We start from the raw sequence: 19119 nt of genomic DNA, 5'->3' as shown, positions 1-19119 counted from the left end.
TCCGAATCCTGGCAGCTAACTATAGCCATTATAAATGGAGAGTGCAATGCTCGAAGTCTCTGTACGTGATAAAATCAGAGATGAGAACATCCATAGACAAAGAGAGTTACCAGAATGAGTACAGATCATGAAGGTAGAAGTTCCAAATAATCTATATATAACGGTAGACGTCTGTCGGTTTGAATAAAATATGAGGATGATGATGATGGTAAGTTAGTTTTATTGATAAACGACTAAGACACTGGTAGGTATCTTGCATCGTTCGAGTCCATGTAGGACTGAAGTGTATCGAAAATGCGGTCCTATTTATATCATATCTGGCAAATATGAATTTATAGTTATCAAAAGTTAAAATATTTATCCATTTTTTAAATTTACTGTAACAGTATCTAGTAATATTAGACTTACAATAATATTGTAAATCTAATAATAATAAACAAAAAAATATCTTTATTCAATGACTAACGTAATAAATTCTAGTTTCAATTTTATTTTTCTACTTTCACATGTTTCTGTATTTTTTGTACATAATATTATTTAACATTTAGCAGTGCACAAACAAAAACTTTACATAAATGCTCTATAACCGTGATTTAAAAAGTGTTAAGTATATTAATATAGAAAATTCTATCAGGATTAAGCTACTATTTTGGCGCCAGTGCATTACTGCTTCAGCTTATTTTATTACCGTATTTTTTGGCAACAGCGCCCCAATAAATATAAATGTTTACCGAAACCACGACAGCAGACAATCATCGCACATAAATCAGGGCAATTAAGTGAAAACTTTTTGCGTCGAATCCACAAATTCCCTAAATCCCTCATAAATCCAACCCGAAGCTTGTCAACGCGAAATCTCTTTCCCCGAAAACTGTTCTAAATTCAATTTTGTATATGGAAGGTTTATTAACTGCCACTACGATATGTTAAGATCACAGACTAAGTTACACGCAGACAGAATAAAGAAAATTGTGTGGTAGAGAAATTTATTCGAAAAATAATAATAAACCATGTACCTACCGAACATATGCAGAACATACTGCGTTATGCAAATAAAAATTAAAACGTGCCATTTTCGGAATGGTAGGTGTTCAATCCTTAGATTGGACACACCATAGGGCCCGATAGGCAGACCCTAGTTCTTGATGCAGGTTTGAGTTAATAAAAAACGTGACCTCAGCGAAGGTTGTATTTGAAGAAGTGAATGATATTGCATATTTTTGTGTGACAAGTTACATTGACAGATGACGCGAAGTTCACTGACATTGACATTAATTATATGCGTACTTGACGTTACACTATGGTTGTAAAGCGCGCCGACATGATTCCCCCTTCTGAAACACCGAGGGTGTTTAAGATGAAGTTTCCGAAAGAAGAGGGCAAATCCGAGTCAAAGCTCTTCTGACGACTCCTCTAGTGGTTTTTATTTCCGCCACTCTTGAAATGCCATCAGGGCCAGGAAATAATCCTACCACTCTGCCCATACGCCAGTGAAGTGGAGCGAGGTTGTCGTCTTGTAGAATGACGAGGTCTCCGACGTGTAGTTTGTCCTTATAAGTGCGCCATTTGGTGCGCTGCTGGAGCTCGCTAATATATTCCCTTTGCCACCGACGCCAAAACTGCTGCCTTATGCTCTCGATTCTCGCGTAGCGGTCAAGACTGCTGGTGCTGGTGCTGTCTTCGATCTGCGGCGACGGCAAACTTGTCAGCGGCCGGCCGATCAAGAAGTGCCCTGGGGATAGAGGGAGCATATCGTTAGGAGAGGAAGACATGGGATACAAGGGACGACTATTTAAGATAGCCTCCACTTGCGCAAAGAGTGTACTCAGTTCTTCAAATGTTAATTTGTTATTTCCTATGTATCTCTTTATATGGTGCTTGGCAGATTTTATGCCTGCTTCCCATAAGCCTGCGAAGTGAGGGGCGTACGCCGGTAAAAAAGAAAATTTAATTTGGTTGTCAGCTGCGAAGTCAGATATGACGGGATTTGTTTTCAAAAATTCTGTAATTTCCCTAGCTGCGGCAACCAGGTTTCGACCATTGTCACTGAAAATCTGGGCTGGTTTCCCGCGTCTGGATATCATGCGACGCATGGTTAAAATTAGTGCATCCTTGGAAAGGTCAGTTACGGCTTCTAAGTGGACGCATTTGTAACGGAAGCAAATAAACAAACACAAATAGCATTTAATCGTTTTTGCACCTCGACCCTTTCTAGTCAGCATCTGAAACGGACCCGCGAAGTCGATACCGACAGTATGAAATGGAAAGGCAGGCATCACCCGCTGTGATGGTAAATTTCCCATCATGGGGTTCAAAGTTCGACCTTGATGTCGCCTGCATAGTACGCATTCGCGGACCGTGCGTCTTGCCAGGCATCTTCCCCCCAGTGGCCAGACTGTTTCTCTGACCGAATAAAGTAATGCCTGAGGTCCGGCATGCAATAGGCGCAAGTGCTCGCGGCGAAATAATAATTTGGTAAAATGATGTTTCCCGTCTAATACAATCGGGTGTCTCTTTTCGTAGCTGTATGCAGATGAATCGAGCCGTCCACCTACACGCATGACTTTATTTTCGTCGAGAAATGGCGAAAGTGATAAGAGCTTGCTCTTTGTATTTATTGTTGATTTATTTGCCAGGCAAGTATATTCTCTTTGAAAGGAACACAGCTGACTAAATATAACAAGCCTTGTGAATGATTCATGTAATTCTATAGTAGTTAAATTACCAGTACGCCTTGAATTCGGATGTGTGCAGTTGTGTATGAATCTTAATACGTACGAAAAGCAACGACTTAATTTTGTAAAATTTGAATGATTTTCAAATATAATTAAATTCGGTTCAATAATGCTTGAGTGCAATTTTAATTCCGGTAGCTCTTGTACTATATTCGAATTTAAAGTAGGCCAATTATGTTGCTCCTGGAGTAGGAACTCAGGACCGTTCCACCAAAGCGTGGAGTCTCGTAGACGATTGGCGTCTATGCCCCTAGATATAAGATCTGCCGGGTTTAAATTTGTAGGTACGTAACGCCAAGATGAACTCTGTGTGTTTTCACATATTTCTGCAACTCTGTTCGCGACAAACATTTTTAGTTTGGTTGGACTGGTTTTAATCCAGCCGAGTACAACGCTTGAATCGCACCAGTGTATGCAATGGGCTATACGTGCACGTATAGACGTAAGGCAGGACGCGCAGAGCTTAGCGGCGAGGAGCGCCGCCGATAATTCGAGGCGGGGAATCGTCATCGGCTTGCCGCTAGGCGCTACCCTCGACTTAGCGCACAATAATTGAACGCTCGACCTACCGTACGCGTCGATCGTTTTTACATAGATACATGTCCCGTATCCGAACATAGATGCGTCGCTGAACGAATGAAGTTCGATTGTAACATTATCTTTGCTGATTACATATCGCGGAATTTGTATAGAATATAATACGTCTGTATTTTCTTGTATGCGCTTCCACTCTTTAAGAATGTCAGTGGGTACGGGTTGATCCCATTCTACCTTGAGAATCCATAATTTTTGTATCAATATTTTGGCCTGAATAGTTGCGGGAGAAAGTAACCCTAATGGATCGAAAACCTAGAATGTACTGGAAATGATTTGCCGCTTAGTAATGATGTTAGTTTTATCGGATGGAACTTGACATGAAAAATGTAACATGTCAGTTTTAGGATTCCATCCTAACCCCAAAGCGCTAGTAGAATTGCTTAGACAAAGATTGTCTTCTAAGTTTAAATTTGTACTTTGAAAAATGCTAGGTAAGTTTGATCGGAATTTGCGTAAATTGAAGCACCCCGCTTGAAGAGTGACTTGCACCGATTCTAAAATATGAACTATTTCCGCTTCTGTATCTGCGCCAGTTAAAAGATCATCGTAGTAGAAATCTCGTTGGATAATGGTTTTAATGATTTCATCCGGGCACTCTTCACCTAGCTGATACAGACATCTAGTACTTAAAAAACTAGCACTGGCGAACCCATATGTGACTGTATTTAGTCGTAGTGCACGTAATGGTTGGGATTCATCATCTCTCCACAAGATTAACTGAAGATTTCGATCGTGCTCATTAATTAAGATTTGCCTAAACATCTTTTCGATATCGCCAGTAAGAACGTATTTGTAAAATCGAAATCTTAATATGATTGCAAAAAGAGTATCTTGAATATTCGGCCCAATAAGCTGCAAACTATTGATGCTAATTCCGCTACTAGAGGGCGCTGTTCCATCGAAAACTACACGCAAACTGGTAGATTCACTAATTTTGAAAATAGGGTGATGACACAGGCACTGTAGCCTGATCGTGGTGTGAAGCTAGAAAGTTCTGAGCAATGACCTAGGTCTATATATTCATTTATAAAGGCAGCGTAGGCCTGTTTTAAATGGGGTTGTTTGCGAAATCGCCTTTCAAGATTCAAGAATCTTTTCTTTGCCTGACTGAATGAGTCTCCTAAAACTGAGGGTGAATCCTTCAGAGGTAGCCTGACACAAAATCTACCTGACTCGAGGCGAGTGGTATGAGTCTGAAAATGCTGCTCACATGCCCTCTCGCTGTCACTCAATAGAGACCGCCTTGGCATCTCTTCTATTTCCCAAAATTTTGATATTTGTTTTTCTAAACGATCATCTAATGAATTACTTGATACGAAATTGCAATGTGTATGTTTGATTTTATTATTTAATGAAATTGGACCTGAAATAACCCAACCGAATTTTGAATTATAAATGAATGGGCTATTTTTGCCTAAAGATTGAAAATTGTTCCCTATGACCTCCCAAAATAGGTCAGCACCGATAATAGCATCGACTGGTCCAGAGATATAAAAATTGGGATCAGCTAGCTGGATATGATTTGGTATATCTATTTGTTTACGATCTATGTAAGCCTTTGGTATGTTGCCGGTCAACTCGGGCATAATAAAACACGATAAATTTGTATTGTAGTCACTGTGTAATGAACTGACTTGAACAAAACATCTTTCAGTGACGTAATTATTTGTGTTATTACCTATACCTATAATATTGATATCTGTAGGTATCGCCTCTAAATTTAACCTCTCCTTAACTCGTTGTGTCAAGAAGCTGGACTGGCTTCCGCTGTCGAGAAGTGTTCGGATAATCTCAGATTTTGAGTTCTTAGGATTCGTAACCCGTATGCTAACTGTGGATAGTATAACGTGAGAAATTGGCTGTCTAGAAATATTCACGCTTATTTCCTCGACGGCGGTCTGAGCTGCGACTGTGTCGCTCGAACCCTGTACAGGTGTAGCAGGTTCTTGATTTGTAGGCCTGTGAAGAATCGTGGCATGGAGTTTCCCGCACTCCCTGCAGGTTCCACCTAAGCAGTCCCGGGTTTTATGGGTTGATCGGAGACAGTTCATGCAAAGTTGAAGTCTTTGAGCTTCAGCTATCCTAAATTCAGGGGATTTGGGCAAAAAGGAAGGGCAAGTGTAAATAAAATGATTACCCTTACAAACTATACAGCGAGTGCGATACCTATTAGTGTTGTTACTAGAGCTCGGTTGCGTAACATAGGAAAACACCTTGTTTTGCTTAGAATTCCTAGTGTAATTATTATTGCTACTGGGGCCAGATGCTCCATGAGATGAAGTGATACGCTTGTTTTGAATTTTATGTTGATTAAATGATTCCAACACATCAGCGCGATCCTTTAAAAATTTATGAAATTGTTCTAAGGTAGGTATGTCACTTAAGGTGTTGCGATGCTCCTCCCATTTCATACTGGTTTGATTATCTAATTTTGAGCTAGCCATGTAAATAATTAACGTGTCCCACTGATCGGTGGGTTGCCCTAAACTGGACAATGCGCGTAAATTTTTGCTAACACCATCAATTAAAGAACGCAATGCTTGATCTGATTCGCGAGTCAGTGGTTCGATGTTGAATAAGGCGTTGAGGTGACTATTAATTAATTGCCTTTTGTTGTCATATCGCTCGCATAATAAACTCCAGGCCTTGTTATAATTTAAGGCGCAAACTTCAAGGTTGCTTACGACACGCGCGGCATCTCCCTCTAAATAAGAAACTAAATAATGAAACTTGTATATTGGTAATATGTTTGAATTTTCATTAATAAGAGAGGAAAACATTTCTTTGAATTGCGTCCAACGGGATGCCGAACCATCAAAACGAGGAACCTGGATTAAAGGGAGTTTAAAACCTAACCCCTGAGAATTTCCGCCGCACCCTTGATGCGTGGAGCTGCTGTGAGCATATTCAAAATTAAAGTTTTTCGAGAACCGAGTTAGTATGTCTTGTGCGAGTGACATGGCAGAATCTATTTCATTCTCGAGCTCTTCCCGAATATCGAGTTCGTCTTCTAGCTCATCAGCGTTTAACGTCTCGATCTGACCTTGCAACTCACTGAATTCGCTAGATAAACATTCGAATTTGTTTATTTTTATCTTTAATTCACCTATCTGTAAAGAGTCTAAGCTGGATGATTTGCTGAATTTTGAGATGTAGTTTTTGAACTTAGTCACGCGGCCCTTCACGCTATTACGTTTTATAATCAATTCTTTAAGGTTAGACATCTTAAGTTGCAGGAATTACCAAAAACTAAAAATGTGACGGTGGTTGAGTAATTTTAAAACAAAGAATCGCGATAACAATTTTGCTTACGCCCGTGCAATGCAACGAACTAATGAGTCAACGATGCGCTCGCGTTGCATCGGCGAATCGGTCTCCAGTCACAAATTTACTGTCCTAAATTGCGCGCGTGTACTAATTATGTTGTATGAGCTATAAAATTATGGTAACGTAAGAGTGTGATTAATATATAAATGTAATGAGTGATATGCAAATTTTGTGAGTGATGTGAAACATGCGTAGTGGAGTACTATAAAAATAGTGTATGATCCTTGGATGATTATGGATATAGATGGATGAATGAAATGGATGGATGATTGGATGAAGGTGAAAGTGATTGTATGGGTGTGATGTACGGGCACTTATCTTGAATCGTCCGACACGTGGATGGCTGCCGCGATCTTGTTGTGTCTTGCCGGGCGACGATAAGCGCTGCGTCTCTTCTTCGCTGATGGCACTCTCTCTTCTGTTGAAGAGTCCTGTCACGGTCGCCAAAATATGTTCAATCCTTAGATTGGACACACCATAGGGCCCGATAGGCAGACCCTAGTTCTTGATGCAGGTTTGAGTTAATAAAAAACGTGACCTCAGCGAAGGTTGTATTTGAAGAAGTGAATGATATTGCATATTTTTGTGTGACAAGTTACATTGACAGATGACGCGAAGTTCACTGACATTGACATTAATTATATGCGTACTTGACGTTACACTATGGTTGTAAAGCGCGCCGACAGTAGGATTTGAAAATGTAATCCGAACCTGATCCTGTAATTAAAATAAATAAAAATAAATTACTTGGTAGATATATATATCTACCTGCAAATTAATCAACAGTATAAAATAGAGCGCGAATTTAAGATATAATTTATTTTAAGCGTCGATCACAAAAATTACTTTTGTTAACTAAATCCTGTAACTTTTGTTTAATTATATGGTTGTATAAGATATATTTGTTGTATTATTAATCAATAAATACCTAGCTATCAGATTAAAAACAAAAATAGTATCAACCCATTACCGTTTTCCTTTACCGTTGAAGCAAGTGATATTTTAAATTGCTCTAACGCCCATAACTTAGAAAAAATAGTGGTGAGTGCTGGTATTCGAACCCGAAAGTGAAGCCAAAGTCTTAGTTCATCACCTCAGCAAAAAAAGTATATACATACTCGTATTAATACGGCTTGCAAAATTTTCTTTCTTGTAAATACTTACAATTTACTTGTAAGTCGTTAAATGAAAAGTTCTTACGGCGGGAGGTCTTAGTTCGCAGCAAACCACCAGTTAATACAAAAGTCAGTCACTTTACGGTCTAGCTATTTCTATTAGTCTCTGGCTTCATATTCACAAACAAGTTTGTTCGAGGATTCCAGTCTGTATTTCTCTTTAGTCTGTAGTTAAAACAGATGTTCCATCTTCGCTTGACGGATGGGTCAGGCGAGGTCGGCCGCCATCTTGCGAGATTCCCGCCAATCGGTGCGTCCCGGGGTGCCTGTCAACAGGCGAACGAAACAATTACCAGGATCGTGACTTGATGGACCAGGTTAATCTGAAACCGGAGATCGTTTTTGAAACTTTAGTCAAAGTAACTTTATACTAAGTAGGGAAATTAGAGTAAGTAAAAATATAGAGCATTCCATTAGATAGACAGTATGTTACGTAAACGTTTGTATTTGACGTTTATACATCTTGATTCTTTGTTTCCGCCTATAGCCTTTGGAAAGTTGTCACAGCAGCTAGTTTTCGGGGCAAGATGGAACCCCCTCTGTACCCCTACTCTGACCGAAAACGCAAAGTCTTTTTGCCTATTCGACAAATGGATCTAGCGCCCACAAATTTGGAGCGGCGTGGTGGCAGATCTCCAACATCGTTTTCTTTTATAAGAGACTCAGAAGTGGAATATTACCCAGGCTGATATGGATGATCAATAAACGTGTTGTTGATTATTATCTAAGAAACAAATGAACTTTATCGCGTGAAGCTTTATAAATCATTATAAACTCAAGTTAAAGAGCACACGTTTGTAATATTTTAAATCAGAAGAGCTCGTTTCAAAACTGTTGACGAAGAAACGGAAAGCTTTGATACACCGCCGCAGCCTATTAAATCCAATATTGCAGTGTACGTTTAACTAGCGGTTTATTAACTCGCAACCTCCAATCAAAATGCACCTGTGTGTCGATTTCACTGTGATCTCGCCCATTTTAATGAAGACGCTTTAGACCCTTCGCAGGTGTCCACGTTTCCCGGACCCAAATCGAAGGCTCATTATGTTGTTTAATTCATTATGCGCTTTGTTTTCTTCCTTCGTTTTTTGTCCTACCCGCGAATAACTTTATTGTCTCCACCACAATTTATTGCGCCACAAAAGTACCATTGTAAATCGTGTCAGCCCGCTTTAACATATGTTGGTAATTAAGTTGTAAAGTTTTTTAAACGTTTACGACTATCAGGGGAAGGAGTGAATCGAAATATCCCCGGCGCACCGCTTTGTGCATACGAAAAACGCATTTAATTCCCTCTAAACAATAGAGTTAAATGAGGCAGGGGCCGCGGTTACATTTCTTTATAATAAAAACAAAAAAATAATAATGTACTGCCGAGCACGTAACAGTCGCATTTTTATTTTCTCGTGCGGCAACTTTTTGAACTGCGATGGCATCGACAACTCGCGCAACATCGTTTTGCGTTTCGTTTCGTATCTCGATTACGAACACTCATTGACGTTTCTAACATGCCTCTCGGAAATAAGAACGTCATTGAATAATAAAAGCCCAATCCGAAAACAATCTTTAAAGCTATAGCAGTTTGAGCGCTTTTTCCTTATACGTTTTATTATACACATGACACGCTAGAAATAGACGACGTAGAATCCTCTAAAGATAAAACAAAAGGTTCCGCTCGAAACCTATAAATCAGTTCGAGGCAATTTAATCCCTATTCACGGAACATTAGAGCTTTATATGGGATGTACGATAATTCTTGAAGGCTTGAAATAAAAGTTATTGAATGATCTCTGATTAGATGATTATCGAAAGAAGTTGGCTGGGATCGTGGCTCGGTACATTTTATATGGTAATTGAAATGTAATATAAGCATTCGCTTTCGAGACGTTCATTATCGGGGGTTTACGATGATCGGTAATGGTAACACGAGGAAGGGCTTCAGTTTAACATTGTGTATAGGAATTAGGTATTCGAATAATTATCGACAGAACGGGTATCGGTTACATGAATTTTAATGAGCGAATCGGATACACAAGGTCACTTTACGTTATTTATAGGAAGCGCAGGTATTCGACCTGCACCTTTGTAGTCGTGGACGGATAAAAAAGGACAAAGGCGACGGCAGATGCACCGAAAGACTCTGCACAATTAATTTTATATAAAAATAACGTCTCTATCTAGAGGAAACCATTTCTCCGAGGATTTGACGTGTTATAAATTTCCGTGGATGTTTTTTTTTCTACCGTTTCGGATGCCATATGCTGTGGTGCGATGTTTTATTCAGGCGCGTTCGGTCAGATTTGTTGGGCCACTAGTTTTTGTGACATATGTTTGTGGTCGCACTACCCGGCCGGTATTACTTTTTCGCAAATACAAGTTGTATTTGCGAAAAAGGTCAGGGTTGCCGGGGGTAAGCTATGCGTCGCTTTTTTTAGTAGGTTTATAAAATGGATCTGATCGGTGAAACTTTTTATGGATTTAATTTGAATCCTTGAAATTGACATAAGGTACTTTTATTTCCGCGAAAACATACAATTCCTGCTCGATTTAAAAAAAAACGAAGTCGTAGTTTTTGGCAAAGAGTCAGAGTAAATATATTTTGTAATAACTAAATAATGGTGGTGGTAATTCAGGGACTATTTCCATGATTAAAGTTTAATTGTTAATTTTTAAATCCATTTCGATCCCCGCTACACTTAAATAAAATTTCGTATGCCAAAAATTTATTAAACCATAACACGAAAACGCCATCAGTATACAAATGGATTCGGACCAAACCCCCCGGCGACAGATGGTCGGACCTACCCCACCGCTCATGTTTCGATTATTTCTAAAGCTTTTTTTCCTATACCATCCATACAAAATATTAAATCAACAAATATACCGAACGATAAAGAGCCGATGGCGATTTCGCCACAATAAACGATTTAAACGTTATTATATTTTGTATGGTCATAATGACCCATGTGAATAAATTCTCGTAACAATATCTTTGTTTGTTTCGTAATTATATTATTACATTGAGTTATGTGTTACAATTGAATCTTCGTGGTGAAATGGAATGATAGTGAGTCTACTATGCACTACTACACTGCACGACTTCTCTGAGTGCAGTTAGAGACTTCACTTATTGAAAATCAAATGATTACCATTTCATATCAGATATTTTTTTATAGTAAGCAGTATAAGAGCCAAGCAGATGGCCCGCCTGATGGTATGAGTAAGTCGACAAGCACAGCCTATTAAAAAAACAACAATTAAATAAATAAATCATCATCACATCACCCCAATACAAGGCACGGGTGTCCTCCCACAAAAAGAAGGGGTTAAGTCCGTAGTCCACCACGCTGGCCCAGTGCGGATTTCCTACATAAATAAATATACTACGACAATACACACATCGCCATCTAGCCCCAAAGTAAGCGTAGCTTGTGTCATGGGTACTAATGAATATTTTTATGAATTATAATATATAAATACTTATTATATACTAGCTGTTGCCCGCGACTTCGTCTGCGTTTGATTTTGTTTTTTGATGTGGCATTCAATTTAGTTTTAGATATAAAAAAATTAAAGTATTCATAATTCATATCGCTAAGCCTTAAATGAGGGGTTTGCTGGTGTCCGCTGAGGGGTTCTGTCCTCTATCTTCAACCACATTCATCAGATCTACACAAAGTTTGGGCAAAATTAAATACATATTATAACCTCTATAGTCCAAAAATAATTATTTAAATCGGTTATAATTTGTCATTGTTATGGTGTAAAATCGTCAAACACTTTCATCCCCTCTCCCAAAGGAATTATAAAAATATTACCGAGCTTAATGTCGGAATAAAAAGTATTCTAAATTATTTCTAACACTTCCAAAAATATGTGTACAAAGTTTCATGAGGATCGGTTAAGTAGTTTTTGCGTAAAAGCGTAACAAACAAACTTACATTTTACATTTATAATATTAGTAAGGATAGGGATAGGGATAGTGATAGGCAAGTAGGGATAGGGATAGGCAAGTAGGGATATATTTTAAAAGACACTGAGCATTAATGCTCACCACACAAAATTTTTCCAGTAATAGGAAACGAAACTACAAAATTGGACTTAGGAAGCACGGTTGGTGCCGACTGTATTAAAGTAGGTTATTCAAGGAACACGTCATACAAATGGCCGTTCTGTGTCCATCAACCTGTGGTGTTAAGCCTCATATGCCTGCAATAACACCGGCAACCACGTCCTTCAGACTGGAACAAAGCACGCTTGGCAGAAATAAGCATGGCGTTAGTACTTTACCGAGCTCTGCCACAAAAAGCTCTACACTAGAGCACAAAATACACATTAATAAATCATAACTCAAGCTATAGAAACCACTGCTTATTTAGCATAATTTAAGATTCAATATTAACATCCAAGCGAATTGAGTAAGTTGGTTAGAACTTTTAATTAATTTACAAAAAAAAGGACTCCTGCGAATTGAGATCCTCCTCTTTTTTGAAATCGGTTAAAAAATGTTTCATTTGTAACATAGTTTAAAGTTAACACACATTTGAATACAACGTTATTATTTTTTCTTATTCCATACTAATTATAACTCTTAACAGTTAACTGAGGTACTGAAACATTCTTAGTGCTATCACTATCGCAAATTAATAGCTATTTTTTGTCAGCCGTCATACTTATGTTTTTGACCTAAATTAAATAGTTATGCCCCTAAAAGCTGCCTCCTTTGTCTAGGGGTTAAGATTTTAGGAATAAGAACAAATATAACACTACGTGTTATGTTTTTAAGAATTTCACAAATCCAAACACAGCCTGTATCAATGTTTTTTGGAGATATTATTTTTCCGATGCACCACTTTAAATAGTCTAGGCTTTCCTATCGGGGGAACAGATTTCGAAACCCGACACGCACCCATTCGTAATTTGTGTGTTTTTAATTTAAACAATTAAATAACGGATAATTGTCAATTGCTTTAACGGTGACGGAAAACATCGTGAAGAAACCACTGAGAGTACCTACATAAAAATGTTCTCATTGGCGTGTAAAGTATACCAATCCGTACTAGGCCAGCGTGGTGGACTGGGTTTAAACCTTTCTCGTTCTGACAGGAGACTCGTGCCCTGTACATGTTGATGATGACGATACACCGTTAAAAATATCAAATATCGAAAATCTGTGACGTAAATAAGATTTTTTACCTAAATTGAAAACTGAGAAGTTAGGTGCAGTCCATAAAACGCATATGGAGTGACTAAACGATTACATTGCGATGGCATCATGGCGCCTAACCTAAGTTTGTTTAACCGGCGCCAAGCATATGGTGTTAGAAATTAAATCCTCGCGTTCAAAGCTTCAAACTACACAAAACAGGCGTTTACGACCCAAAAAAAAAAAGAGTTGTTAATTTTTTCCCTTGGGACCATAAAACTTTACCTCCACTTGTGTTGGATGACTTGGGAATTCTCTATGCTACTGGGCTCGTGCTTATTTTCAAGTGGACACAGTTATTTTTAAACATTTTGAAAAAAATCCTTAAGTTTTTTAGACCGTATACTTAGTTGATACAGCAATAATAGAAAATATGTCATTGATGTAAAAACCAATTTCTTATGTAATGTCTTGGGTAGGTGAGCTTTATTCCTCATACTTTTATTGATTCAAAGCTAATTCGCAAAATTACAAGTTATGTTGAAAAAAATGAAACGATATGTAAACATTACACAATAGGTACTAAAAGAATAAAAGGAAAAGATTACAAAACTAAAAAAGTTATGTATAAGATCAAATATAACATTCATTTGTTTATTTAAACTTATGCAGATCTTTTAAAGTATGGGATTGGTTTGGACATGGACAATAGTAAAATACTGACGAAATAGTTAAATAAACGATTTAGGTACCTCTTCTTCTGGTAAAGTTAAAATATTATATCATATTACTTTCAAAATTACTATTTTGAAATCAAGAATCGTAAAACAAAAATATTTTGCGCAACATTAAAGAGAAGCATTAACTAAAATTGCATTCCATTGTTTAATCACAGTAAGTAGCGAGAGCTGGAAATAGGCTTGAAACAAAGTGCACTTAAAAATAAAAGAGCTTGCACGTCTAGTCACAGTGTATCGTAAAAGTTAACTGTTGCAGTAAAAATACTTGAGATATCTCCAACATGAACTCTGGTAGAACTATAATTGGTTTCGCGTATTTGTTTGTTATTAATGGAACAACAATATTGCTAACTTTATGGCTCTGACTGAAGTAGATCATGGTACGACTTTCTTCGATAATATTGTAGAAGTTTTTGATCTACCAACGATTTCACAGGAACAATTTTTCTGAGTGAACGTGACTTGCCATAATTAGTAGAGAGAAATTTTGGTCTTATAATATTGTGTAATATGTGCTTTTGTTTCGCTGTAACATAAACTGTTACAAGGTGCAGATTAGTCTTTGGGAATTGCATAAATTACTGTAGAACAAATGAAGTAATTCAAGCTGGCGCTAAAGTTAATGTGAACAGGGTATCAACACAGTAGTTAAGATGGTGTTAGCTTCCCTAAGTGTCGAAATCCGAGCGCTAAACTATTTGTTTGTGCCTGAATAGTTTATGTGTCTCACGCTAAGACCACTAACACTACGTTTACCTATATCACTAAGGATATACACTATAGTGTTGTCTCACACAGTTTAGAATCCATCAATCAGATTATTTAATAGTTTTACACCCGGATCTTCTTTCGTGTGCTTTTTTGTTATGGTATTAAAAAAAAAGTATTGTGGTAGTTGGTTCAGGATATAGTCTATCTGATTGCCAAATTTTATTTAAATATGTACAACCTATTTAACACGATCGAGTAATAAACATACATAATCGATACATCTAATACTCCACTCATCTTTACGTCGTATTCATTAGAACTTTTTTATTTCTTAATACTGTACTTTAAAGTATTAGCCCAATTTATTGAAAGTAAAAAAATCTTGTTTTTTATGATTTGGTAATTTCACGATCCAAATACTGTCGGTTCCATTATTTTTACATGCATTTTGAAATTAAAAAGCTTGTTCTTTATGGTTTTTCAGAGAAGTAAGTAAATAACTAATAAATGTTATTGGGAGAAGGCGACCTCCCGTGTAAACCTTACATAGCGTGGAGAAGAGCCATGTAGGAGCATGAAGAAACAAAAAATATATAACCGCAATAAATAACCGCCTAGAATTGGAAAAAAGTGAAAACAAAAAAAAACACTGACTACATTTTATATCCTGTGGGATGATATTGTAAATAATACGATTCTGCCAGTAAAGTGCAGCGTGAGTTTATTAGTTTCTTATTGTGATGATGATAGATTATGTTCTTATTGTGATATTATATATGTAATATATATAAAATATATATGTAATATATATAAAATATATATATTACCTCAATATTTAGAATTCGATACATCTCTGCGTTTGTTACAAATAACGGACCATTTATCTAGAGTCCTGACCTAAAAATGTATACTGAATAAACTAACTTCACTTTGGCATTGATTAAAACATCAAAACTTTTTCACAACATCATCGTTATTATTTTTTTTAAACTCATCGAAGCGATTATCATACAATAATTTAATATGTCATCAATCATTTTACAAGGAAAGCAATTTATAATGCCATATGCCGACACCTTGAAATCTCTACCTGGTGTGAAAAAGGGGACAAAAAAAGGTGACAATAACTTACCTACGTGTATACTAACCAGATACGAATGTATCTCAATTTATGGAGTCAAAGGAATCGCTCTCTGGTATTTTAAAGGAAACGATTTGTTCGCGGAAGGTCTTGCTAGTGGCGGTAAATATTTTGGTTTATTATCTCAAAGTCTGTTATTTGTGTTTCTATCAATAATATTTTATTTGGCTCACACTCACACTGACAAAAGAACAGAAATGTCGATTTTGTAATAGACTACTTTTTGCCATTTACTTCGTGCGCCTAGCTAACTAAGTAAACTAAACGCCAAATTAGCCTGTAATGCTTAAATTACTTATTTGTCTTTTCTTGAAAGTCATTTCTTTTTTTTGAGATTTATTCTCCACATCGAAAGAATGTACGATCTACATTTACATAATTTTTAAGGAACTCAGAAAATCTTCAAAAATCGGTATTCAACTCTTCACGGAGAAGTCTCTCAAAATGTTTTAACAGTAGGTATTACCTACTTGTTATTACACAAATAAGTTATATTGTCTGATATATGATACTAGTTTAAAGTACAATTTACACGTAGTAATTCTTTCGTGTACAATCTTAAATATGATCTTGCCCAGGCGTTTTTAGTAAAAAAATGAATATTACCAAAGATAGTATTTACTGTTTTTTTAATGCTATGCATAGTAATTTATACCATAGTAAATTTGTTGAAGCGAACTAAATATGAAACTTCACTTTATTAAACACAGTAACAGTTATTGATGTTACTTAAATAATCAAACCGAAATTGAAAGGAGGGTCGACTAGTATTATGAGGGTGAACCACCCTCACGTCTGTTGGGTCTAAGGTAGAATGGTGATGAGAAACTTGATGGTGTATTCCCTGGGCGCACTCCTAAAGTCAAGCAATATCCATTTATAAAATAACTAATTTAGAACGTTTATGTGTGTATTTATTTAGATACGCCTAATTTGAAGCAACTCGTCCGTGACCAACTAAATTCCTTAATTTGAATAAAATATCGCTCGATGCTATCAATAACCTTCTAGGTAATCTTGACAACTCATTCGTACGAGAACCCATGAAGTGTGAACAGTTAATGTATTAAAGTTATGGAGACAAAATATTAGGTCCCCTAAGAACGGTGGGTTCTAAGAAACCGATGGTTATCGCATCGTCGCTTTGTGACGGGCGCCGCTAACGAAGTTTTATTTTTGTACCTGTTTTAGGGTTACTCGAAGGGTCCCATAGTCCAGTTTTTATTTTCGTTTGAGTACCGATTAAGCTATCAAGCCTGATTTCGGTTATGGATTGACAGATTTGCACTTGATTATATTATATCTTGTAATATACCTGATAATAATTAAAATAACAAGAGTTTACGGATACCTTCTTGTCGATATTAGGCTGACCACTAACGCAAAGATGTGTCGTGGTTTTCTTTGGCATGAAAGGTTAGGTGAGTGAGTATAATATCCGAAATTCACATAAATCAGTTCCTTAATTAGAAAATTCCTAAAAAATCTTGTTCTTCATAATATTCTGGTGTTCATAGGTCACGGAACACAACATATAATAGATCCAATTCAATCTTACCAACCATTGCCGTCACACTGTCCCCAACGTCAGTGGCGGACGTCATGATTAGAAAGAGATAGCTGATAATAGATGGCTACCGACAACTGACAGTTTAGGTTTCAGTATTACTGAACTGTCAAGATTCGATTTACGATTGAACATGGGGCAATATCTCCCGAAGTGGTTGTACCAGTTGACAATGCCTGATTTATCTTAACGGTTGAGACACATGATCGCCGTCATGCTGTCGTTAATTTGTAATGGACTAATATTATGGGCATTGTGCAATTGGAATTTGAGAGGCCATTTCAAAAATTGTTCTTTAAATAAACTACGGATAAATAAAATATATCACACAAACTCAATCTTAGACAGCGCCTTACTATTCCATAAGAAAACAATTAATTTGCCAATTAAAAATATTATAAGTAATTTATCTATTCTGCGGATTGAAGCACAGGGTATTTATTTATGTCTGACGCAAATGGTCAAGATAGTGAAATTTACAAAAATCCTTAAAACCTGTTATATTATGTGGAAGAATTGCTGAGAAAATGTGACTTTTCAAAAAACTGACTCAAGTTTTTGATGAAATATTTTTATGATTGAGTCGGTCGATTACGGCTTGTCAGTTGGTCAGTTTTTTTTGATGAAACTTTTTATTTACTTCCAATTCCAAACAAGATAAAGTGAACAAAATTCTTGCAACCGTTCTCCACCCTAGCGCATATGTCGCAGAAGTTAACGCTGTTTTGTAAGCCGTATCAAAATTAAGATAATGGTTAATGTCCGTCCAAATTCTACTTTATTATTAGCTCTGCACCAGCTGTCGTGTTTTGTTGTTTTTTGTGTCGAGTGGGCAGCGGGCGGCCGTTATAGATTGGCTCGGCCTATCGTGTAGGAGCACCTCACTTTGCAGGTTAAGTTGGATAGTTTTAGTAGTGGTAAAGCTTAGTAAGGCTTATTGTGACAGAGCTTGTCCGGAGAAGAACTCGTCTCCATTCTTGTTTTTGTCAACTAGCAGCTTTGATGTGTTCTATCTGAAAGCTGTTGCAGGTGTGATGCCCTCAGATTGCTGGACACAATGCGAAATATTATCTTTCGTATTCCTTTCATGCCCTGCGAAATGTTTATTTATAGGATGGTTATTCTAATTACCGTCTTCTGGATCATCTATTTTGTCCGTTAATTATCAAAAGAAAAAAGTAAGTTATCTGCCTTCATACAATTCCGGCGCGGAAAGATATTGGGAACTTCCTACCACAATACCTTTACTTCAAAATTCGCACAGTTACAAGTACATTATATTAAAATCATGTCTTTTATAATGTTTAATGTCATCTTTCATTCATTTGCGTTATTGTTATCCATAATTTATGTAGCTCCATCTCCACCATATAAGAAAATTACTATGTACTCTAATTATGATTCTGTAACACGCAAAATAATAAAATTAGAAGGGAAAGACTATTTTATACAATAAAACCACCACAAAGATAAGTTTAATAGATAATCTTAAATGAAAGTTAAGGTTTTGTGGCAATATTAGTCATAACTAAATCAATTTTTTTTTTCTTTTATAAGGAAACCATTAAGTGGTATTGGTTTTCGAAATTCTACGTGAATTACTCCTATTAATATTCTGTAAAGACTGTAAAAATAGGGTCAATGTTTTAATCAGTCCCGATTTTAAAGCGTAATGTAGTGGTAACCCTATCTATTCTGAACAGGTAATGAGCTTTGAAATTGGTAATGACTATATAAATTTCACTATGAATATTTTGATACCTCAATTCCGAATGATTGAATTGAGAATCATCATCATCATGCATGTAACATGACGATATAGGTTATCCCGTGACTTTCTAGGTTCAATATAGACAAACAAACTTTTGTTTGTAGCCTCCTTGCTTACTTCAAAACTGACCAACATTAGTAACTACTAGGTACAGACAAATTTTACTGATTGAATGGATTGTGTATTGTGAAAAAATATTTGAAATTATA

The 19119-nt window shown here is 36.7% G+C and overlaps 3 protein-coding genes across 3 annotated transcripts in view; 1 reads left to right on the top strand and 2 right to left on the bottom strand.

The window, feature by feature from the left end:
* The window catches only part of LOC120631885, a 262285-nt gene that overhangs the window by 141545 nt on the left and 101621 nt on the right, over window positions 1–19119 (top strand). The window lies entirely within an intron of this gene.
* LOC120631884 lies at window positions 1175–3579 on the bottom strand. The gene has a single exon (XM_039901546.1). It carries the CDS (start codon window positions 3351–3353, stop codon window positions 1353–1355), a length of 2001 nt encoding a protein of 666 aa, XP_039757480.1. The 5' UTR covers window positions 3354–3579; the 3' UTR covers window positions 1175–1352.
* Window positions 4238–7337, bottom strand: LOC120632184. Its single transcript, XM_039901991.1, has one exon. The coding sequence runs from the start codon at window positions 6554–6556 to the stop codon at window positions 4238–4240; it is 2319 nt and encodes a 772-aa protein (XP_039757925.1). The 5' UTR covers window positions 6557–7337.

Source organism: Pararge aegeria, chromosome 19 (assembly GCF_905163445.1).
Source record: "Pararge aegeria chromosome 19, ilParAegt1.1, whole genome shotgun sequence".
NCBI lineage: Eukaryota > Metazoa > Arthropoda > Insecta > Lepidoptera > Nymphalidae > Pararge > Pararge aegeria.
Note: the sequence above shows the minus strand (reverse complement) of the source record. Positions and strands in the feature narration are given on the sequence as shown.

Coding starts and splice junctions, on each gene's coding strand:
- LOC120632184 (XM_039901991.1), bottom strand. CDS start 6,556: ATGTCTAACCTTAAAGAATTGATTATAAAACGTAATAGCGTGAAGGGC.
- LOC120631884 (XM_039901546.1), bottom strand. CDS start 3,353: ATGTTCGGATACGGGACATGTATCTATGTAAAAACGATCGACGCGTAC.